Here is a 23,065-nt window from a genome sequence, read left to right as displayed (position 1 = left end):
GACTGTCCTCGCAAAGCACCGCAGGCCGGGGCAGCAACAGTAGACGTTTCCTCCTCACTGCTCATGGAGGCCAGAAGGCCAGGGTTGGGGTGCCATGTGCTTGGGCGCTGGCGAGGGTCCTCTTCCTGACCGGCAGGCGGCACTTTCTCGCTGTGTCCTCACATAGCAGAGAGAGGGAGAAAGAAGGGGGAGCTTGAGAACACTGGTGGCTTCTCCTAAGGCCACTCGTCATTATGGGGCTCCATCCTTGTGACATGTAAACCTCAGGACCTCCTAACACCATCCCATGGGGAGTTAGGGCTTTGATGATGACACTGCAGCAAAGACTGGAGGTCAGAGAGAAGTGAGCCGCAAGCTTAGATGGAGGAACAGCAGTTTGGGCAGAGGGAACAGCTTGTGCAAAGGGCCTGAGGCAGGGGACAGCCTGGTGGGTGGAGGGACAGCGGGGAGACGGTCTGGAGCTGATGGAACAAGGAGAGGGCCTTGGCCAAAGAAGGGAGGGCTTTGTGGGCCCTTGTGTGAGACCCCCTCTCCAATAGGGCGGGGCCCTTAGGACCCAGCAGAGGAGGGGCAAGGCCTGCGCCAGCCCTTACCACCCCCTTTCTTGGAGAGGGGACTTAGGGGCAAGGCTGGGGCAGCAGGCAGGTGAGGGGCAGGTGATCCGGCTGCAGGGAAGTGAGGAGGGGTGGGACTCTGGGTCTGCAGTAAGGCAGGGACTGCCTGGATTTCAGACCAGACGTGGGTGTAAAGGAACGGTGGGCAGCTGAAAATCGGGGTTGCTGAGGTCTAAGCCAAGCCGGCAAGGGGGTGCTGCCCTGAGGGGTCAGGCAGGCACAGGGGGTGCTGAGATGCTCGGGGGGCTTGAGTCAGCCATGGCACATTGGAGCTGGCTGAGGACAGAAATGATGACGACAGTGTGACGGTCAGCGTCGGGTGGCCCTGGGGCGGTGCTGGGAGAAGTTTCCAAACGTTGCCCTTGTAGGCGGGAGAGACAGGAAGCCAAGCCAGTGGGCCGGGCCTGTCTGGACAGCTCAGCCAAGGGTGCTGGACTCACACTCAACGCCTCAGCTGACTCTGCAGACAGAGGGTGCATTGAGCCGGGCGCAGCGGGTCTTCCGCCCACCGTCTGTGCCTGGTCATGAGGGCGCCCGCCCTGGAGCCAGACACAGGCTGTGTCCCAGAAGGGCATTTCAGCCGCTGCTGCAGCCAGGGCCCATCCATGCAGCGTCCTGGTGGAGGGCCAGGCCTGGCAGAAGCAGCTGTGCCGGACCCAGGACCCGGAGGATGCGTTGGGGAAACCAAGTCAGGCCCCCGTGGCATCGGTGGGTGGCGGAGGGAGAGCCAGGCTCTCAGGGAGTGCAGACGGGGAGATGGAGCGGGGCTCTCGCTGGGTGTGGTAAGTGAAGGGACTGCCCCAGCAGACGTGCTCCTCTGTCATTTCCATGGTGTGGGGAGCAGACCCGGAACTGTGTGGGATCAGGAGCTGTCCTCAGAGCTACCTTGCTAATCTGGGTGGGGGTGGGCAGCTGGCAGCCCTTTAGAGAACAGGCCGCCGACCCCAGCACCGTTCTGTCCCATTCACGCTGCACCACCCGAGGCTGGGGCGGCTCCACTTCAGTGCCTGGCCAGATCCTGAATGTGCCAAAGCTAACCCTGATCCCACTGACCACTGTGGCCACAGGGCGGGGCTGGGAGCCCTGCCTGGGGCGTTCATGTTGGGAGTGGGAGGCGCAGTGGACGGCCCCGGGTCCCAGCGTCCTGTTCAGGCTCTGATGGGCCCCAGGTGTGCCTCTGGCTGCACACGTTTCCCTCTCAGGCGTCTGGAGAGCAGGAGCTGAGGGTGTGTCCTCGGAGCCCGGAGGCCAGGCCAGGGAAGTGCACAGCCCATACTCGGCCAGCTCCCAGTCCCTGCCCAACTCTCATGAAGCCCTAGGCATTTGCCGTGGGCTGGTCTGGTGCCAGCGGGCTGGAGGTGGAGGACAGCCTGGGCCCTCAAGTCCTCGGCTCCCTCTGCTCCTGTCCCCTTCCCCCCAACCGCATTTAGGATGCTCACTGTTTAAACAGGTCACATGGACAGGCTGGGGAAGGGGCTTCTATAGCAGCCAGGCCTGGCCAGGGGCTCCCCTGTGCCCCATAGGTAGCACCTTGCTGTCCCCAGGCGCCTTCTTGGCCGTCCGAAGCCCCAGCGCATCCTCATCACTGTCGTTCACTAAGTGGGGCAGGACCCCTTCCCAGTGCGGGCTGGAGGCTTGGATTCCATTCGGTGGCACAGTGCTCAGACAGCAGCCCTCCAGCAAGACCCGGGCCTGTTCTCATCCCCAGCGTGGGCCTGTAAGGGAGACCCTGAGAGACGTTGACACTCTGGCCCATTTCCTCCCTCCCTCGTGGTTGGGCCCAGGCTCATATTTAAATCAGGGCCACGCTGAGGCTGGGCTCAGGGAGATGTTGGCTGAGTGACCCAGCTGTGAAGGTGAGGCTGGGAGGGGCTGTGTGTGGGGTCCAATGCGTGAAATGACTGAGTGACTGCCCGCGTGAGCCCGCTCTCTCCATCTGTGGATGTTGCGTTCCCCGGCAGGGCCCAGAACCCGGGGCTAACAGTGGGTCCAGGTGCACCTGAGGCCCCGGCACCCTGCCTGGCCATTCATGCTAACTTTGACGAGTGCCCCAGCCCTGGTGGTTGTGCCCCTGATGCAGTAGGGCCTGGACGGGGTAAGGGGATGTCTGGGCCTGCCCTCCATGTCTGCCTGGTGCAGGCAGCCACCAAGCAGCTTCGCTTTAGGAGCTGAGCTCCTCCGGGGAAGAGCACAGAGGGGAACCGCGCCACCCGGCCCATCCCTGGTGGCCCAGTCTGATGAGGACGGCACTGAGCTCTGAGGCGTAGTAATGGGGCCAAGTCTGCTGGTCTGGAGGTGCCAGGACTGGATTCTCAGAGTGCCCACTGATGCCAGGGCTGGCTCTGGCCCCCCCCCTCGGACTCACACCGGGTGTGCTCGGAGCCCCTAGGCACAGCCCGTGTCCAGTGTGTCTGCGGGTGGAGGGACACTTGGTTCCCAGGAAGACTGGGTAAGGGTGGGCATGGGGGGGTGGGAGCTGTGGGTGAGCGGGGAGGAGGGCCGGGGTCCTCCCAGCTGCGAGAGGCTCCCTGGAGATGTGCCGGGCGTTGGGACAGCAGAGACAGGGTCCTCAGTGCCAGCCTCGTTCCGTCGCTGTCCCCTCTGCCTGGAACATTCTGCTACCTTTTCCACAGTGGCTGTGCCCCGTCCATCCCGCCACCTCCTCAGGGAACCGTCCACAGACCCTGGCTCTCAGCCATGGCATCAGGCCTTCCCACAGCACTTCTCGCCTGGTTGGGGACGTTCCCCACATCCCGGATTCCATTCCATTTTCCGTTAGCCACCTCATTTCTGGTCTGCCAGGTCTGTTGTGCCCTGGATCTGGGTCCCTGTGAGTGCTCTGGGAACGGCTGGACTGAGGTAGGGCCACTCTCCCAAACTCCCAAATCCTTTCGGACCCCTCAGGGCTGAGTGACACCCGCCTCTGCCTGGGCCGTGTTAGGACAGAGGCTTGGAGGTAGGCCTGGCTGTGGGGCTGCCGGGGGGCCCAGGACAGGCACTGGTGGCTCCGCTGAGTCTGTAGCTGACCAGGGTTGGGTCAGGCAGCTGCGCCCCACCACCCCACTGCGGCTAGAGGAGATGGGGTCCCTTGGGTGGAGACGCGGCCAATAGGGTGAGCCCAGGGCCAGGAGGGATGGACAGGAGCCTGGGGAAGGTCCCACGGCAGAGCTGGTCTGGGGACTCATCTGAGGCCTTTGCCTCCCCACCCTGGCCTGGACTGCCTGCAGTGAGCTGGGAGTGGACTCAGAGCCCCGCCCCACCTGCCTCTGCGGCACAGCATGACGCACCCTCAGGAGGGGACTGGGTGGCCTCACAGAGGTGGCCGAGGGCCATAGGGGCCACAGGAAAGGGGTCCAGGCAGGAGGAGCAGCAGGAGTTGACGCCGGGAGGCCCTGTGCGTGGTGGGGAGAGGCCTGTCCAGAGCCAGGCCCTTCCAGGACGGGGAGCCAAAGCCAGACCCCACCTGGCCCCACCCAGGGTGCGCCCCGTCTCGACGCCCGTCCCCTTTGACTCTGACAGTACAGTCGGGGAGATGCAGAGGACACTCAGACGTGGCACTCGCCTCTACAAGGGGGGCTGGCTGTCAGAAAGCCACGGCCGGGTTGGTCCTTGGCCCCCCAGAGACTCTGGCCTGGCCCACCCGGTGCGAGGTGCCTGGGTGGTGCAGGCTGACCGGGTCCCTCTGTCCTCAGGAGCCAGACCCAAGAGGACACAGAGGCTGAGCGCGGAGACCTGGGACCTGCTGAGACTCCCCTGGAGCGGGTGAGCCAGGGACACACGGGGCCGATGTTAGACCAGCCGCTGCCAGAGCACGGGCAGCAGGGTTAATGAGCTAGAGCCACCGCCACCCACCTCAGCCCGTCTGCTGGGGGATAAATGTACCTTCCTGCACAGGCCCATCTGCCACTTGCTCACCCATGTCCCTCAGCGTCTGGCCAGCTGCACCCCAGGCGGGGCGTGGTCCTCACACATTTCAGGCCCCCATGCTCCACCCAGCCGCTATGTCACTGCACCCTCGGGACCCACAGACAGGGACACCCACTCCTGCCTGCTCCCTACCCTCTCGGACCCTGCACCCAAAGTGAGGACAGCTGCTCCAGGTGCAGATGCCAGCTGGGGTTCAGTAAACACAGACGGACAGATTCGGGGGCTGCCTGGCGTAGGGCCCTGGGCTGACCCTGTGCCTGCCGGCAGTGGGTGCTGTGTGGCCTGGGCTGGCAGCCTGACCTCTCTGAGCCTCTGGTTCCTCTGGTTCCTCTGGTGTGGCCTGTGTTCAGTTGTGGATGGCCGTCAGGGCTCTGCTGTGGGGACAAGGACGCCCATAGTCACTGTCGTTGCCGGTGTAAGCCGGCCGATATTTGCGGGGGTCACTGGCCCTCAAGCGCCCCACCCTGCCTCTCCCGGCCCCAACCAAGGCCCCATAGCCCCAGTTCTCTCCTCCTCCCTGGGGACTGAGTACCTACTGTGCGTGTCCATGAAATGGAGGCGGCCTGGCCTTCCCTTCAGGGTCCTGGGATGGGGACATCGGTTCACAATCGCCCAGGACATGCGCAGCCTTGCCCCTCCCCAGGAGCAGAATGGAGACAGCCACCACGCAGGGGACTGGCGGGGGCCCAGCAGGGACTCGCTCCCCATCCCCGTGAGGAGCAGGAAGTACCAGGAAGGCCCGGACGCTGAGAGGAGGCCCCGGGAGGGCAGCCACTCCCCGCTGGACAGCGCCGACGTCCGGGTGCATGTGCCGCGCACGGTAGGACAGCAGAGCCAGGCCGAGAGGGAGGAGAGCTTGGCAACGGCACCCCAACTCCACTGCCAGCCAATGGGCCGGGCCAGGCCTGGGCACTCCGGGGAGGCAGGGGTCCCTCCGTGGTACACCTGGTGCAGTGCTGTCCTGGGAACCCCGGTGGGGGCTCTGGGCAGGGCTGAGTGTTCAGCATTGTGGTCGCTCCCGGCCTCAGGGGCCCTGGCCACTGAGGAGCCTCCTGGGGACTCTGGGCTGGGCTCTTCTGCAGGGAAGGCCCCGCCTCTCTGTGGGCCTCACTTTCCATCTCGTTCACCAGTTGGGGGCTGGCTCTTCCAAGCCTTCAGGTGGCCTCTGTGTCTGACCCCAGCCCCCGCCCTCCTTCGCTGGAACCCTCCAGACCCAGCTGCTAGTCTCGGGAGCGTGTCCCTGAAAGGGACTGGCTGCCCCCACTGTGAGAGCTGGGCTGCACAGATGCCCTGATGGGGTGCCCCCTTCCTGAGGCGGCTCTTGGAGGCTCTGGCCAGTGAGGTCAAGCCTGTGTATCCCAGCAGGGCCTCGGAGGGGTGGACGAAGCCATTGTAATCCTTGGGGGAATCCTGGGATCTCTGAAATCTGGCCGGGGTCCCTGAGCAGAGGGGCCTGTGGGGCATCCAAGGGGCAGGTGGGAAGCCCCAAGCCACGCCCATGGTCAGGCCCTGGTGTGGAAGCACCTGCAGCTCCTGCCAGGTCAAGGTGCTGGGGCCTCTCCTTGTCAGTGCAGCGGCTGGGGCAGGACCGATGGTGAGTGGGGTGGTGGAGGGGATGNGACCCAGAGTCCCACCCCTCCTCACTTCCCTGCAGCCGGATCACCTGCCCCTCACCTGCCTGCTGCCCCAGCCTTGCCCCTAAGTCCCCTCTCCAAGAAAGGGGGTGGTAAGGGCTGGCGCAGGCCTTGCCCCTCCTCTGCTGGGTCCTAAGGGCCCCGCCCTATTGGAGAGGGGGTCTCACACAAGGGCCCACAAAGCCCTCCCTTCTTTGGCCAAGGCCCTCTCCTTGTTCCATCAGCTCCAGACCGTCTCCCCGCTGTCCCTCCACCCACCAGGCTGTCCCCTGCCTCAGGCCCTTTGCACAAGCTGTTCCCTCTGCCCAAACTGCTGTTCCTCCATCTAAGCTTGCGGCTCACTTCTCTCTGACCTCCAGTCTTTGCTGCAGTGTCATCATCAAAGCCCTAACTCCCCATGGGATGGTGTTAGGAGGTCCTGAGGTTTACATGTCACAAGGATGGAGCCCCATAATGACGAGTGGCCTTAGGAGAAGCCACCAGTGTTCTCAAGCTCCCCCTTCTTTCTCCCTCTCTCTGCTATGTGAGGACACAGCGAGAAAGTGCCGCCTGCCGGTCAGGAAGAGGACCCTCGCCAGCGCCCAAGCACATGGCACCCCAACCCTGGCCTTCTGGCCTCCATGAGCAGTGAGGAGGAAACGTCTACTGTTGCTGCCCCGGCCTGCGGTGCTTTGCGAGGACAGTCGGAACGGACCACGACTGTCACCTCCCGAAGCTGCTGCAGCCTGCCTCCCCTGTTCCTATCCATACCTCCCCTGCTGGGCTTTTCTTTCTCTCAAAGCTCATTCCATGTGGCTCGCTCCCGGGCTGCCCTTTCCTCACCTATCGGCTGCTGGACGCGGCTCAGCGGTCTCGGTACCAGTGAGGGCCCCAGCAGTGCCTGGCACACGGCAATGGCCTGGTGACCGAGCGGCGGGCATTTACTGTGTATCTGCTGCGTGCAGGACCCTGTGTGCCATTTCTCACACACTGTCCCCTCTGGGCCCTCTTAGGTGCACGGACGGAGGGGGTGCATCCTCCATCCCTGCAGCTGCCCAAGGGCCACTGGGCTGCTGGAACAGGAGGACCGTGCTGCAGTCACGCCTGCCTCACCCACCCAAGGCCCGAACATAACAGGTTTATGGGCTCTCAGGCTTGCTGGCCTCTCACCCCTGCCAAGCTCTGTTCCCAGCACTACTGGTGGGTCTGTTCCCTAGATGGGGACACTGAGGCACAAGTGGGTCAAGTCACAATCAGCTGGCCAGGGCTGGAGCCCATAGCCTAAACTGCAGGGGATGTCATGCCATGCACATCCCTGACCCCAAGGCCACCCGTCGGGACGTTCAGGGGACTTCTCCCACGGAGGCTGATGGCATGCTCCCCCAGGAACTCCTGTGTACCGTGCTCACGATGCCCTGAGCAGGGCCCAGAGGGTGAAGGGCTGTGGAGCATGGTCAGCAGGGCCGAGGGCAGTCGCACACCCTGTGGGACAGGCAGGGCCATCGGGGACGGGCCAAGGGCAGGGGGAAGTCCTGTAGGGCTCAGGGCTAGCTCCCTCCTCCTAACGTGCCAATTATGTTGCCCGCACCCAAGAGCGGCAGCAGAAACTCCATTGTGCCTGGCACCCTTGCTGGGGTGGGGGATAGGGCAGCCCAGGAGCAAGTGTGGGAGGCCCGGGCCTGTGCCCTCTGGCCAGGGAGGCGGGGGCTGGTTGCCGTCAGGGTCTCATAGAGGCCACACACCCAGAGATGCTGGACAAAGGCAGCAGCTGGCAGGGAGGTGCCCCCCAGACACACTTCTGGGGCTTCTCTGCTGGCTGGGGAGGGGCCGGCAGAAGGCGGTGAGATTAATACGCCGACTAAGCCGCGCCAAGGTTCGTCCTCCAGCCGCACGGAAGTCTCCTTGTGTTTATCAACTGGACACCAAACCCACCAGCCTCTGCCACGCCCACCGCCCATAGACCACGCCCACAACAGCAAGGTCACGCCCCACCACGTCCCCGCCGAGCTGAAGCCCCGCCCCCAGACGACTTCCTCCTCNAGAAAGAAGGGGGAGCTTGAGAACACTGGTGGCTTCTCCTAAGGCCACTCGTCATTATGGGGCTCCATCCTTGTGACATGTAAACCTCAGGACCTCCTAACACCATCCCATGGGGAGTTAGGGCTTTGATGATGACACTGCAGCAAAGACTGGAGGTCAGAGAGAAGTGAGCCGCAAGCTTAGATGGAGGAACAGCAGTTTGGGCAGAGGGAACAGCTTGTGCAAAGGGCCTGAGGCAGGGGACAGCCTGGTGGGTGGAGGGACAGCGGGGAGACGGTCTGGAGCTGATGGAACAAGGAGAGGGCCTTGGCCAAAGAAGGGAGGGCTTTGTGGGCCCTTGTGTGAGACCCCCTCTCCAATAGGGCGGGGCCCTTAGGACCCAGCAGAGGAGGGGCAAGGCCTGCGCCAGCCCTTACCACCCCCTTTCTTGGAGAGGGGACTTAGGGGCAAGGCTGGGGCAGCAGGCAGGTGAGGGGCAGGTGATCCGGCTGCAGGGAAGTGAGGAGGGGTGGGACTCTGGGTCTGCAGTAAGGCAGGGACTGCCTGGATTTCAGACCAGACGTGGGTGTAAAGGAACGGTGGGCAGCTGAAAATCGGGGTTGCTGAGGTCTAAGCCAAGCCGGCAAGGGGGTGCTGCCCTGAGGGGTCAGGCAGGCACAGGGGGTGCTGAGATGCTCGGGGGGCTTGAGTCAGCCATGGCACATTGGAGCTGGCTGAGGACAGAAATGATGACGACAGTGTGACGGTCAGCGTCGGGTGGCCCTGGGGCGGTGCTGGGAGAAGTTTCCAAACGTTGCCCTTGTAGGCGGGAGAGACAGGAAGCCAAGCCAGTGGGCCGGGCCTGTCTGGACAGCTCAGCCAAGGGTGCTGGACTCACACTCAACGCCTCAGCTGACTCTGCAGACAGAGGGTGCATTGAGCCGGGCGCAGCGGGTCTTCCGCCCACCGTCTGTGCCTGGTCATGAGGGCGCCCGCCCTGGAGCCAGACACAGGCTGTGTCCCAGAAGGGCATTTCAGCCGCTGCTGCAGCCAGGGCCCATCCATGCAGCGTCCTGGTGGAGGGCCAGGCCTGGCAGAAGCAGCTGTGCCGGACCCAGGACCCGGAGGATGCGTTGGGGAAACCAAGTCAGGCCCCCGTGGCATCGGTGGGTGGCGGAGGGAGAGCCAGGCTCTCAGGGAGTGCAGACGGGGAGATGGAGCGGGGCTCTCGCTGGGTGTGGTAAGTGAAGGGACTGCCCCAGCAGACGTGCTCCTCTGTCATTTCCATGGTGTGGGGAGCAGACCCGGAACTGTGTGGGATCAGGAGCTGTCCTCAGAGCTACCTTGCTAATCTGGGTGGGGGTGGGCAGCTGGCAGCCCTTTAGAGAACAGGCCGCCGACCCCAGCACCGTTCTGTCCCATTCACGCTGCACCACCCGAGGCTGGGGCGGCTCCACTTCAGTGCCTGGCCAGATCCTGAATGTGCCAAAGCTAACCCTGATCCCACTGACCACTGTGGCCACAGGGCGGGGCTGGGAGCCCTGCCTGGGGCGTTCATGTTGGGAGTGGGAGGCGCAGTGGACGGCCCCGGGTCCCAGCGTCCTGTTCAGGCTCTGATGGGCCCCAGGTGTGCCTCTGGCTGCACACGTTTCCCTCTCAGGCGTCTGGAGAGCAGGAGCTGAGGGTGTGTCCTCGGAGCCCGGAGGCCAGGCCAGGGAAGTGCACAGCCCATACTCGGCCAGCTCCCAGTCCCTGCCCAACTCTCATGAAGCCCTAGGCATTTGCCGTGGGCTGGTCTGGTGCCAGCGGGCTGGAGGTGGAGGACAGCCTGGGCCCTCAAGTCCTCGGCTCCCTCTGCTCCTGTCCCCTTCCCCCCAACCGCATTTAGGATGCTCACTGTTTAAACAGGTCACATGGACAGGCTGGGGAAGGGGCTTCTATAGCAGCCAGGCCTGGCCAGGGGCTCCCCTGTGCCCCATAGGTAGCACCTTGCTGTCCCCCAGGCGCCTTCTTGGCCGTCCGAAGCCCCCAGCGCATCCTCATCACTGTCGTTCACTAAGTGGGGGCAGGACCCCCTTCCCAGTGCGGGCTGGAGGCTTGGATTCCATTCGGTGGCACAGTGCTCAGACAGCAGCCCTCCAGCAAGACCCGGGCCTGTTCTCATCCCCAGCGTGGGCCTGTAAGGGAGACCCTGAGAGACGTTGACACTCTGGCCCATTTCCTCCCTCCCTCGTGGTTGGGCCCAGGCTCATATTTAAATCAGGGCCACGCTGAGGCTGGGCTCAGGGAGATGTTGGCTGAGTGACCCAGCTGTGAAGGTGAGGCTGGGAGGGGCTGTGTGTGGGGTCCAATGCGTGAAATGACTGAGTGACTGCCCGCGTGAGCCCGCTCTCTCCATCTGTGGATGTTGCGTTCCCCGGCAGGGCCCAGAACCCGGGGCTAACAGTGGGTCCAGGTGCACCTGAGGCCCCGGCACCCTGCCTGGCCATTCATGCTAACTTTGACGAGTGCCCCAGCCCTGGTGGTTGTGCCCCCTGATGCAGTAGGGCCTGGACGGGGTAAGGGGATGTCTGGGCCTGCCCTCCATGTCTGCCTGGTGCAGGCAGCCACCAAGCAGCTTCGCTTTAGGAGCTGAGCTCCTCCGGGGAAGAGCACAGAGGGGAACCGCGCCACCCGGCCCATCCCTGGTGGCCCAGTCTGATGAGGACGGCACTGAGCTCTGAGGCGTAGTAATGGGGCCAAGTCTGCTGGTCTGGAGGTGCCAGGACTGGATTCTCAGAGTGCCCACTGATGCCAGGGCTGGCTCTGGCCCCCCCCCTCGGACTCACACCGGGTGTGCTCGGAGCCCCTAGGCACAGCCCGTGTCCAGTGTGTCTGCGGGTGGAGGGACACTTGGTTCCCAGGAAGACTGGGTAAGGGTGGGCATGGGGGGGTGGGAGCTGTGGGTGAGCGGGGAGGAGGGCCGGGGTCCTCCCAGCTGCGAGAGGCTCCCTGGAGATGTGCCGGGCGTTGGGACAGCAGAGACAGGGTCCTCAGTGCCAGCCTCGTTCCGTCGCTGTCCCCTCTGCCTGGAACATTCTGCTACCTTTTCCACAGTGGCTGTGCCCCCGTCCATCCCGCCACCTCCTCAGGGAACCGTCCACAGACCCTGGCTCTCAGCCATGGCATCAGGCCTTCCCACAGCACTTCTCGCCTGGTTGGGGACGTTCCCCACATCCCGGATTCCATTCCATTTTTCCGTTAGCCACCTCATTTCTGGTCTGCCAGGTCTGTTGTGCCCTGGATCTGGGTCCCTGTGAGTGCTCTGGGAACGGCTGGACTGAGGTAGGGCCACTCTCCCAAACTCCCAAATCCTTTCGGACCCCTCAGGGCTGAGTGACACCCGCCTCTGCCTGGGCCGTGTTAGGACAGAGGCTTGGAGGTAGGCCTGGCTGTGGGGCTGCCGGGGGGCCCAGGACAGGCACTGGTGGCTCCGCTGAGTCTGTAGCTGACCAGGGTTGGGTCAGGCAGCTGCGCCCCACCACCCCACTGCGGCTAGAGGAGATGGGGGTCCCTTGGGTGGAGACGCGGCCAATAGGGTGAGCCCAGGGCCAGGAGGGATGGACAGGAGCCTGGGGAAGGTCCCACGGCAGAGCTGGTCTGGGGGACTCATCTGAGGCCTTTGCCTCCCCCACCCTGGCCTGGACTGCCTGCAGTGAGCTGGGAGTGGACTCAGAGCCCCGCCCCACCTGCCTCTGCGGCACAGCATGACGCACCCTCAGGAGGGGGACTGGGTGGCCTCACAGAGGTGGCCGAGGGCCATAGGGGCCACAGGAAAGGGGTCCAGGCAGGAGGAGCAGCAGGAGTTGACGCCGGGAGGCCCTGTGCGTGGTGGGGGAGAGGCCTGTCCAGAGCCAGGCCCTTCCAGGACGGGGGAGCCAAAGCCAGACCCCACCTGGCCCCACCCAGGGTGCGCCCCGTCTCGACGCCCGTCCCCTTTGACTCTGACAGTACAGTCGGGGAGATGCAGAGGACACTCAGACGTGGCACTCGCCTCTACAAGGGGGGCTGGCTGTCAGAAAGCCACGGCCGGGTTGGTCCTTGGCCCCCCAGAGACTCTGGCCTGGCCCACCCGGTGCGAGGTGCCTGGGTGGTGCAGGCTGACCGGGTCCCTCTGTCCTCAGGAGCCAGACCCAAGAGGACACAGAGGCTGAGCGCGGAGACCTGGGACCTGCTGAGACTCCCCCTGGAGCGGGTGAGCCAGGGACACACGGGGCCGATGTTAGCACAGCCGCTGCCAGAGCACGGGCAGCAGGGTTAATGAGGCAGAGCCACCGCCACCCACCTCAGCCCGTCTGCTGGGGGATAAATGTACCTTCCTGCACAGGCCCATCTGCCACTTGCTCACCCATGTCCCTCAGCGTCTGGCCAGCTGCGCCCCAGGCGGGGCGTGGTCCTCACACATTTCAGGCCCCATGCTCCACCCAGCCGCTATGTCACTGCACCCTCGGGACCCACAGACAGGGACACCCACTCCTGCCTGCTCCCTACCCTCTCGGACCCTGCACCCAAAGTGAGGACAGCTGCTCCAGGTGCAGATGCCAGCTGGGGTTCAGTAAACACAGACGGACAGATTCGGGGCTGCCTGGCGTAGGGCCCTGGGCTGACCCTGTGCCTGCCGGCAGTGGGTGCTGTGTGGCCTGGGCTGGCAGCCTGACCTCTCTGAGCCTCTGGTTCCTCTGGTTCCTCTGGTGTGGCCTGTGTTCAGTTGTGGATGGCCGTCAGGGCTCTGCTGTGGGGACAAGGACGCCCATAGTCACTGTCGTTGCCGGTGTAAGCCGGCCGATATTTGCGGGGTCACTGGCCCTCAAGCGCCCCACCCTGCCTCTCCCGGCCCCAACCAAGGCCCCATAGCCCCAGTTCTCTCCTCCTCCCTGGGGACTGAGTACCTACTGTGCGTGTCCATGAAATGGAGGCGGCCTGGCCTTCCCTTCAGGGTCCTGGGATGGGGACATCGGTTCACAATCGCCCAGGACATGCGCAGCCTTGCCCCTCCCCAGGAGCAGAATGGAGACAGCCACCACGCAGGGGACTGGCGGGGCCCAGCAGGGACTCGCTCCCCATCCCCGTGAGGAGCAGGAAGTACCAGGAAGGCCCGGACGCTGAGAGGAGGCCCCGGGAGGGCAGCCACTCCCCGCTGGACAGCGCCGACGTCCGGGTGCATGTGCCGCGCACGGTAGGACAGCAGAGCCAGGCCGAGAGGGAGGAGAGCTTGGCAACGGCACCCCAACTCCACTGCCAGCCAATGGGCCGGGCCAGGCCTGGGCACTCCGGGGAGGCAGGGGTCCCTCCGTGGTACACCTGGTGCAGTGCTGTCCTGGGAACCCCGGTGGGGCTCTGGGCAGGGCTGAGTGTTCAGCATTGTGGTCGCTCCCGGCCTCAGGGGCCCTGGCCACTGAGGAGCCTCCTGGGGACTCTGGGCTGGGCTCTTCTGCAGGGAAGGCCCCGCCTCTCTGTGGGCCTCACTTTCCATCTCGTTCACCAGTTGGGGCTGGCTCTTCCAAGCCTTCAGGTGGCCTCTGTGTCTGACCCCAGCCCCGCCCTCCTTCGCTGGAACCCTCCAGACCCAGCTGCTAGTCTCGGGAGCGTGTCCCTGAAAGGGACTGGCTGCCCCACTGTGAGAGCTGGGCTGCACAGATGCCCTGATGGGGTGCCCCTTCCTGAGGCGGCTCTTGGAGGCTCTGGCCAGTGAGGTCAAGCCTGTGTATCCCAGCAGGGCCTCGGAGGGGTGGACGAAGCCATTGTAATCCTTGGGGAATCCTGGGATCTCTGAAATCTGGCCGGGGTCCCTGAGCAGAGGGGCCTGTGGGGCATCCAAGGGGCAGGTGGGAAGCCCCAAGCCACGCCCATGGTCAGGCCCTGGTGTGGAAGCACCTGCAGCTCCTGCCAGGTCAAGGTGCTGGGGCCTCTCCTTGTCAGTGCAGCGGCTGGGGCAGGACCGATGGTGAGTGGGGTGGTGGAGGGGATGCAGCTGAGTGGCCTTTGCATGGCTGACGAGCCCCTGGTAAGGGGACAGCAAGGGGCTAGGTCCACCCAGGGTTCCTCCTGGTCAGGGGCTGGGAGGCCCCACCCTGCCCTACCCTACCCCACCTGGGCTTAGGGTCACGAGTGGAGCAGAGGGTCACAGCCCAGCAAGCAGCAGCAGCACAGCCTGGGGGCCGCCCGGGTCCTCAGGCCTAGCCAGGAGCTTCCCCGCATTGCTGCGGCACACAGAGGTGGAGGGAGGGGTGGGACAGTTGCGGTGACTGCCAAGTGTATGGGTAGACAGATGGGGGACAGACAGACCAGTGGTCAGACTCGGGGATGGCAAACGGATGGGGGACAGACAGACCAGTGGTCAGCCTTGGGGATGACGGGGGACAGGTCGGGCCTGTGCCTGGCAGGTGTCAGCTGTGCCAGGGCCGCTCCAGCCACGGGGGAGCTGGTTGGTGTTCAGGGGCACAGATGGGCCGAGTCCAAGTTCAGAGGTCAGTCTGGAGCTCCCCCGAGAAGAACGGCTGGGTCCAAACCACTAGAAATAATCTGAAACTGTTCGTCCGTGGGTACCAACCTGCAGAGGGGTATGGGTTCCAGGTTGGGATTCGCAGCCCCCCGAGGCTGCCCGAGCCCATCCTTCCCACCAGCAGGATGCAGCCTCCCCTCCCCTCATTCAGCCTCAGCACTGCCCAGCCATCTGGGCTGGTTCCATCCGTCCACTGACGGGAGAGGTGCAGAGGGAAGGGTACCAGGGAGCACCTGGTCAGGCCTTCCTGGGGGTCCTGGTGATCCCCCAACCTCCCTGGGCCTGGAGGGAGGAGCAGGACTGGGACCCAGACACCTGCTCTGTCCACAGCTGGCTCTGCCCCTCACATCTGGGCCTCCAAGGAAGGAACGGGAGGCTGGCAGCGTGTGTGGGACAGGCCAGAGTCAGCCGGCCTCAGGGACAGATGGCTTTCTAGAAAGCACAGCCTCTGAGGGCTTCCAGGCTTCATGTCCCCCCAACAAACTGCCCTGGGTCTGGGCCGGCAGGGCCAGGGGACACAGTTCCAAATGTCCAGCTGCCTGGCCCTGCTCCCCTGGCCCCTGCAGCCACCACAGGGCAGGACGCCTGGGACAGCCAAGATCCTGGCACCAGATAAACGGGGTTCACAGGGCCTGTGAGGACGTGGCAGGGCCTCTTGGCTTTCTGCTGACCTGAACCCCACTGGCCTTCCTGAGGTCAGGACCTCGGGTACCTCCCCGAGTAAGGACCGTCTGCACCCTGGTGGCAGCCTGCATGGGGACTGCAGCAACAGTGGGTGGAGGACATATCCCTGGGCTGTCAATAGCCGGGTGGGCCCCCTTCCCCCTCTGCTGGGGTCCTCAGGGGAGGGTTTTCACCTCTGAGTTGAGGTCCTTGTCTGCAAAGTGCAGCTGATACCGACACTGCGCCGTTGCTGTTGCTGACCAGCCAGCCTCTGCTCCTCCCCACCCTGTGCCCAGACAGTGCAGGGGCCTTTGGGGTGTGAGGCGGTGTGGCTGGGTGTGGTCTGGGGGTTCAGAGAACTCATCCTGGGGTGGAGGGTAGGGGGCAGGGCAGGGTTGGCCTCAGAGGCTGGGGACAGTGTGGGTCCAAACAGGAATGAGACAGGGGCAGCAACCAGAGGCTGGAGCTGAGCTGGCCGGGAGGTCCAGGGCACTGGGGAGCCACCGAGGGCTGTGGGGCAGGAAGGGCTGTCCCGGACAGGGGAATCCAGATGAGGAGGACAGCAACCCACCCAGCTTCTCCGTGCCTGCCTTCGTAGTCAGGTTGAATAAAGAGGTAGCTTTCCCCACCTGGCCCAGCTCTGGAGGGAGGCCCAGGGGCCAGGGTGTCAGCAGGAAAACGGCTCTTCAGCAGGCTGTCCTCCCACACAGCCCTGCAATGTGCCCGCCCACAGGCATGGGACGGGGAGGCGGGGAGGCTCACTGCTGCACTCGCTGGGGGAGCGTTTACGGAGCGCACCTAGGTGTGTGTGCGAGGCCGCGTGGTGGATGTGAGCTTGTGCGTGTGTGTGAGCTCGTGCGTGTGTGCGAGCCCGCGTGGTATGTGTGAGCTCCTGCGTGTGTGAGCCCGTGTGCATGTGTGTGAGTTTGTGCGTGTGTGTGAGCCCATGTGTGTGCATGCGCTCAAGTGAGCAGAGGCGGGTGCTAGGAGGGCTGAGCCCTTGCCCAGGGTCCTATTTAAGCCTCAGGCATCCCAGCCTTGAGGCAGCACTTGGCAGTTTGGGCAGGGTAGTGGTGGCCCTGGGCACCTTGTGTCCTGCCTGCGCTCCATGTGGCCAAGCACCCAGCGTGGGGCGCCCCGCCGCTGTGGAGAGAGCCTGTGAGCCGCGTGAGTCTGGGGTCCCTGGGGTCCTAACAGGTGGAGGCTGAGGGAGCACACGGGCCTCTGTGAAGCCGGGTGGGGTGGTCTTGGTCAGGGTGTGTTCCCCTCCTCCTGAGGAGAAACTGAGCTTGTGCTAAAGCAAGAGAGATTACAGTCAGACTTAAGGAGGAACTCTGAGACCTCCAGGAAGGAGGGAGCCAGGGGTTGGGGCAAGGGAGGGGTTACAGCAGGGAGGCGGGACCCGGAGTCCCACTGGATATGTTCTACTGGGACGTAAATGCAGGGGCAGGTGGCCTTGGGGTCAAGGGTCTTGCTCCTGAGGGGCTTAGGGGGCCCCAAACTATCCAGAGCCTCTCCCCGTACCAGGCACTAAGCCGTGGTTTTGTACCTGTGGTCTTGGGCCCCTGCCCGTCATGTGAGGGATGCATTAGCCCCTCAACAGGTGGCCCCGGCCTCAGGGAAGGGGAGGGCTGCACGACATGGGACCCTGAGAGGGGCTTTGCCATGGTGCCTGGGACATGGCCCCTGAGGGGTCCTGCCTGTCCCAGGAGGGGCCTTGCTCAGTTCACCTGGGCCCTGGGTCACCTGGGGGAGCCCAGCTTGGCCTCCCACAGAGGCCCCCCACAGCTGTGCCCAAGGCCATCACAGCCTGGGAGCCAGTCCCTTTTGGACCAGGAGGCCACATCCTCCCAGAGAGGCCTGTGTGGCACCCCCACTGGCACTCAGAGATGCTGGCAACCCCAGTGCCACCCTCTGCCTGGACCTGCAACTCCCAGAGCCCTGACCCAAGTGGATGTGGCCCTCCCTGCAGCCTGGGCCAGTTCTCCCTTCCCTCCTGCCTGGGGACTCGGAGGGAGTAGGGGTGTCGCCATAGGCCCGAGCCAGGCCGCAGGAGGACAGAGCCCTGCAGGGAGAAGGGGGTGCTAGAACTCCCCCTCCCCAGGTCTGCCTCAGGGACAGGAGGCACTTGAGGCTTCCATGACAGCTGGGGACTGACTTCAGGGGCCAGAGCCAGGGGCCCTCGGCTCAACTCGGGATTCTGAATCCCAGCTCTTTTTTGCCCCAGTGTGACCTCGGGCAGGTCACATATGTCTCTGGGCCTCACTCTCCTGTGCCCTGGGCTGGGTCCAGCAGACAACTGGAAGCAGGATGGGAGCCCTGGTCCTGGGCTATGGGGATCAGGTGTCGGGAATTCCAGTTGTCTGTCAGCTGCCTGTCTCCTGGGCTGTGGGAGTCAGGTATTGGGAATCCTAGGCAGCATTGGGTACCCAGGAGGTGCCATCTCCGCCAACGTTGCGTCTCTTGTTAACTGAGCCCAGCACTGTGCAGGCCTGGAAGAGGCCACCAGCCGTAAGATGGACAGGCTGGGGCCAGGCAGGGTGTGCCAGTGCCAGCCGGGAGGTGGACGGGGCTTGGAACCATCACAGCCACCCATCAGCCCTGGGGCAGACCAGGGCCTGTGAAGCTGGGTCACGGGGTAGACCTGCTTCAGCTGGGCCGCCTCAGGGGGGCCACAGGAGACCATGCTCTCCAGCCTCCCTTGTTTGGGTGTGTGGACTGAGGCCCAGCACGGGGTTCATTCCTTCAAGTTCATTCACACAGCAGACACCGGTGAGGGCTGTGTGGGGCATGGACGCAGGGAGCTCGTGGCAGGGCTGACACAGGGTGTGGTGGGCATAGGGACAGGAGGCACGGGAGGCTTCCTGGGATGTCTGGGGAGTGTTCCACGCCAAGGCTGGTGAGGCTGGCCCAGGGCAGGTGACGGACAGAGGGCTGGACCGGAGTGCCAGCCATGGGAGGGGAGAAGTCGGGGGGAGTCGGCGGGTGCCAAGGGTGGGTGGCACGTCCTAGGGGAGGGGTAGCTGGGTGCTGAGGGTGGGTGGCACGTCCTGGGAGAGGGGTAGCCAGATGCTGAGAGTGGGTGGCACATCCTGGGGGAGGGGTAGCCGGGTGCTGAGGATGGGTGGCACGTCCTGGGGGAGGGGTAGCCGGGTACCGAGGGTGGGTGGCATATCCTGGGGGAGGGGTAGCCGACAGGGGGCAGGTGAGGATCCCAACCTTGGCCAGGGTCTGAGAAGTGTGTGTGGCCCGGGCAAGCAGCCCCCGGTCTCGTGCAGGGGTCTGCGGGGCTAGCTTTGGCTGCAGTGACCCCACTCCCTCCCCAGAGCATCCCAAGGGCCCCGTCTTCAGACGAGGAGTGCTTCTTTGACCTGCTGACCAAGTTCCAGAGCAGCCGCATGGACGACCAGCGCTGTCCCCTGGATGACGGCCAGGCTGGGGCTGCTGAGGCCACGGCCGCCCCCACCCTGGAGGACAGGATCGGTGAGTGCCTCCCTCAGCCGGGCCCTCCCTTGAGCTTGTCTGCAGGGGCCAGGACCAGGGCTCCTGTCCTGCTTCCAGTGAGGAGCTTTTGGGGGACAGAGCAGCAGACCAGCTGCAGAGCACCCTGTCACCAAGGGCGCCCTCCACAGCCCCCGCAGAGCAGCATCCCGGGAAGTGTGTCATCAGTCTGCCCTCCGGAACATACTCAGGCCGCATGGGCGGTCTCGGGGAGGGGCGTGGGCAGGGCGTGGGAGACCGGCGTTCTCCTTTGTCACCCGCTGGAAGCCCCAGAGGTGGGCGTGGGAGCCACAGCAGAGGGAGCAGCCGAGAGCTGCCTAGGCTGCTCAGGAGACTCCCCTGGAAGCCATGGCCTCAGGAGCACAGTGGGCTGGGCTGGGCTCAGAGGTCAGAGCTCACTGTGGCCACAGCCCAAGCCTCGGGCCTGACCCCGCACTGGGTCCCAGGCCTCGCCCTCTGCATCTCCGCAGCCCAGCCCTCCATGACGGCCTCGCCCCAGACCGAGGAATTCTTCGACCTCATCGCCAGCTCCCAGAGCCGCCGGCTGGACGACCAGCGGGCCAGTGTGGGCAGCCTGCCAGGGCTTCGGATCACCCACAGCAACGCAGGGCACCTCCGAGGCCATGGCGAGCCCCAGGAGCCAGGGGACGACTTCTTCAACATGCTCATCAAGTACCAGGTGGGCTGCGGCCCAGGCGGGCATGGCTCATGGCCCCTTTGCCATCCACTTGTGTGGAGGGAACTTGTGTGTCCTGAGGGGTGAGGTGGGCGCTGGTTCCTCTGCCTCAGGTCATGTTTGAGGGACTCCTGGGGGACTCAGCCAGTGTCACCAGATGACCAGGGGTGTCTGAGCCTGAAGCCCTACTTCTGGGAACCCCAGGCTGGGGATACCAGAGACCCCCACAGAAGGCAACCCCAGGACACCCCCAAGCTGTGCCATGCCCCTGCTGTGCAGGCACTCAGGGTGGGGGCTAGGGGGTCATAGGTCCTGGAGCTCATGGCCTCAGGGATTCCCCACCAGCCCTCCACACCCGGCAGGGAAAACACGGGCCAGATAGCACCCCCAGAGTGGGGAGGGCAGGGGGATCCAAGGCTGCCAGCCAGCCGGCGGGACAAAAACAGGGACACCATCCAGGGACCACACAGTGGATAGCAGGGGTGGAGGGTCCAGCCCCAGAGGGCAGAGCCAAGGCTGGGGCTCCAGCCTGGCAGCCACACTGGGAATGCCCTCCTCACCTGTGTGGGGGTGAGCCAGGTAGGGTGGCCGGAGCGGAGACTACTGAGCTAACAGTTGTCCCAACTGGGATCTCAAACTCTGGGGGTCTCACCATCCCTGTGGGGTGCAGCCACTGCTGGGAAGGGGTTCAGGATCCCTAGACTTGGGAACAAGCTGGCGGTGGAGGCTACTTGGCCCACCATGCACCAAGCCAGCGAGTTTCCAGGTCTGCCATCCTCCCTACAGCGGAGAAGAAACTGCGGCCTGGGGCCAGGCATCCGACCAGCCGCCTCCAAACCAGCCCCACCCAAGAGGCCCAGAGTCCCCGTCCACATGCATGCCTGTGCCAGCTCCGGTCCCTCCTGCTCCAGGCCCTTCAGAGAAGCCCAGATGCCCCTTGGCCCCTGGCCTGCACGCTGGAGCAGGCGAGGCCCACGGGGTCGGCCACCTGACCCAAGGGGAGCCCTGGGGAGCGCCACAGTTTGGGCTCTGCAAGCTGAGACCTCAGGCCTGCCAGGGTCAGCCCCAGGCTGTGCTGGTTTCCAGGACCTGGCAGAGGGACGGCCACGCATGCCCGTCCCTGGGGATCAGCAGATCTGGGGAGCAGGCGTCCAACGCCAACGTAGCCACCGTATCCTAGGCCGGGTGCACCCATGCCCAGTGGGATCCGTTGGTACANGTTTCCAGGTCTGCCATCCTCCCTACAGCGGAGAAGAAACTGCGGCCTGGGGCCAGGCATCCGACCAGCCGCCTCCAAACCAGCCCCACCCAAGAGGCCCAGAGTCCCCCGTCCACATGCATGCCTGTGCCAGCTCCGGTCCCTCCTGCTCCAGGCCCTTCAGAGAAGCCCAGATGCCCCCTTGGCCCCCTGGCCTGCACGCTGGAGCAGGCGAGGCCCACGGGGTCGGCCACCTGACCCAAGGGGGAGCCCTGGGGAGCGCCACAGTTTGGGCTCTGCAAGCTGAGACCTCAGGCCTGCCAGGGTCAGCCCCAGGCTGTGCTGGTTTCCAGGACCTGGCAGAGGGACGGCCACGCATGCCCGTCCCTGGGGATCAGCAGATCTGGGGAGCAGGCGTCCAACGCCAACGTAGCCACTGTCTCCTAGGCCTGGTGCACCCATGCCCAGTGGGAATCGTTGGACCTGCTTTTCGCGGATGGGCCTGCCGTGGGCTCCTGGGAGGTGAGGGCAGGGCCACCAGAAGACTGCGCTCAGGGCCCGGGCTCCCAGCACAAGACCCCAGAGCGAGGCAGGCCCCAGAACCAATTTCTTGGGTAGACACGGGGAAGCCCGTGAGCAGTGCACGCCGGCCCTCCAGAACCGCCCCTGTTGACCAGCACCCGGACCACTAGACCTGGGGAGGGTGAGGCCACCAACCGCACTGTGTCCACTCAGTCCTCCAGGATCGATGACCAGCGGTGCCCGCCGCCCGACGTGCTGCCCCGGGGCCCCACCATGCCAGACGAGGACTTCTTCAGTCTCATCCAGAGGGTGCAGGCCAAGCGCATGGATGAGCAGCGGGTGGACCTCGCCGGGGGCCCGGAGCAGGGAACAGGCGGCCCGCCTGAGCCCCAGCAGCAGTGCCAGCCTGGTGCGAGCTAAGGCCCTGTGCCCACCGCCAGGCCCACCCTGCCCCTGCTCCTAGACGCTGGGCTCACAGTCACAGCCACGTCCTCCTGAGGCCATCGCTGAGGACAGGCACTGGACATGCAGCCCCACGGCCTCCCCGACCCAGAGCAGCAGGCTCAAGCCAAGCTGCCCGTGGCGGGAGGGCGCTCTTCCATCCCGGGCTGGCCCCCCATGGCCCTCGACTTCCTCCCTCCTGCCCCCGTCGCAGGCCGGATCGAGCCTTCAGCATGTCGGCCCCGACCCGGTGCTGTCAGGCTCCTGCACCCTCTCCCCCAAGCCCTTCTCGTTCTGTCCTGCCCTGCCAAATGTGAAACCTGCTGTCTCCCCTCCTCTCCCCAAAGGTGTCTCTGAGCCTCTTCTCGGGGCCACCAAGGACAGGGCCACGTTCTGTCCCTCCAGAGCTGGTCTTGGGACAGCCATGCGGCAGGCTTCGTCCCCTCCAGCTTCGTCCCGCGGCAGGGCGCTCTCCAGGCCTATCTCCCCACTCCTGCCCGGGCCGGAGGAGGTCAGCAACCACAGAACGCCCCCCAGACCCGGCATGGCAGACCAGGCCGCAGGGGCAGCTCTAAGGTGCCTCCCCGCTGCAGGGGCCTTGACGGGAGCTGGGCCTGTCTGTAAAGCAGAGGGAATGGCTGGGCATGAACTTCAACACTCCAAACCCCCAAGCCAGGAAAAAGGGCAGGGCCTGGTCCTAGGGACGCTTGCTGGCAGTGGGCACAGTGCTCAGTCAGGGCGGGAGACAGCACCAGGCTGTGACCCTCACCTGAGGCAGGGGTCAGTGGAAGCTGGGGAGGCTTCACTCAGCTCAACCCTGCAGACCCTCCGATATGAGAACCCCCCTTCTCCAACCAGCTGGGGGAGATGACATCACTGCTGTCTCCCCATGGGGAGGGGGCTCACAGGGCACTGAGTTCAGGATCCTGAGACTGGCAGGACCTGCTGGAGACTGAGATGGGCCCCAGGGACCTGAGGTTGCCTGCTCCTGTCCAGACCCAGCCGTGGCATCTCCCAGGAGCCCCGGGGGCCCTACCATGGCCCCACAGCCCCCAGGGCTGGCAGTTCCAGCTAGAAGGGTGCCTCTAGGCCCCGCTCTCAGGCTGGGATGGAGAGGCAGTCCTGGACCCGGCGAGGTGAGCTGCTTCTGGAGGGGCAGGGCCGCACCCGAGGGCAGGGACAGGTGCCCGGACACAGGGTCTCCAGGACGTAGCGCCCCCCTGCATACTTGAATGTATGTGCGTATTTATTGCTCACATGTGTGTGCCATGTTGTCAGTGGGTCCTTTCCAACCCAAGAGGTACATTTGTTTTTCTGTTTTTTCCTGAAAAATAAAGTCGGCCAAGTGAG

General features: G+C 64.8%; 1 protein-coding gene across 2 annotated transcripts in view; it reads left to right on the top strand.

Annotated features, from left to right (window-relative positions):
* The window catches only part of GPSM1 (G protein signaling modulator 1), a 40,921-nt gene extending 17,856 nt beyond the window's left edge, over positions 1-23,065 (top strand). Inside the window, exons 1-6 of one of the 2 annotated variants that reach the window (XM_017893137.1) lie at positions 8,251-9,413; positions 12,337-12,407; positions 13,213-13,388; positions 18,704-18,860; positions 19,349-19,557; positions 21,488-23,065. In XM_017893137.1, the coding sequence (XP_017748626.1) occupies positions 9,388-9,413; positions 12,337-12,407; positions 13,213-13,388; positions 18,704-18,860; positions 19,349-19,557; positions 21,488-21,694 (846 nt within the window). In that variant the 5' untranslated portion in view covers positions 8,251-9,387 and the 3' untranslated portion in view covers positions 21,695-23,065. Of the gene's footprint in view, positions 1-4,306; positions 4,377-5,168; positions 5,362-8,250; positions 9,414-12,336; positions 12,408-13,212; positions 13,389-18,703; positions 18,861-19,348; positions 19,558-21,487 lie in introns of those variants that run through there. The other variant, XM_017893138.1, reaches the window with a different exon arrangement.

The sequence above is a fragment of the Rhinopithecus bieti genome, unplaced genomic scaffold (assembly GCF_001698545.2).
Source record: "Rhinopithecus bieti isolate Rb0 unplaced genomic scaffold, ASM169854v2 scaffold_23276, whole genome shotgun sequence".
Taxonomy (NCBI): Eukaryota; Metazoa; Chordata; class Mammalia; order Primates; family Cercopithecidae; genus Rhinopithecus; species Rhinopithecus bieti.
This window is presented reverse-complemented; position numbering and strand designations above follow the sequence as displayed.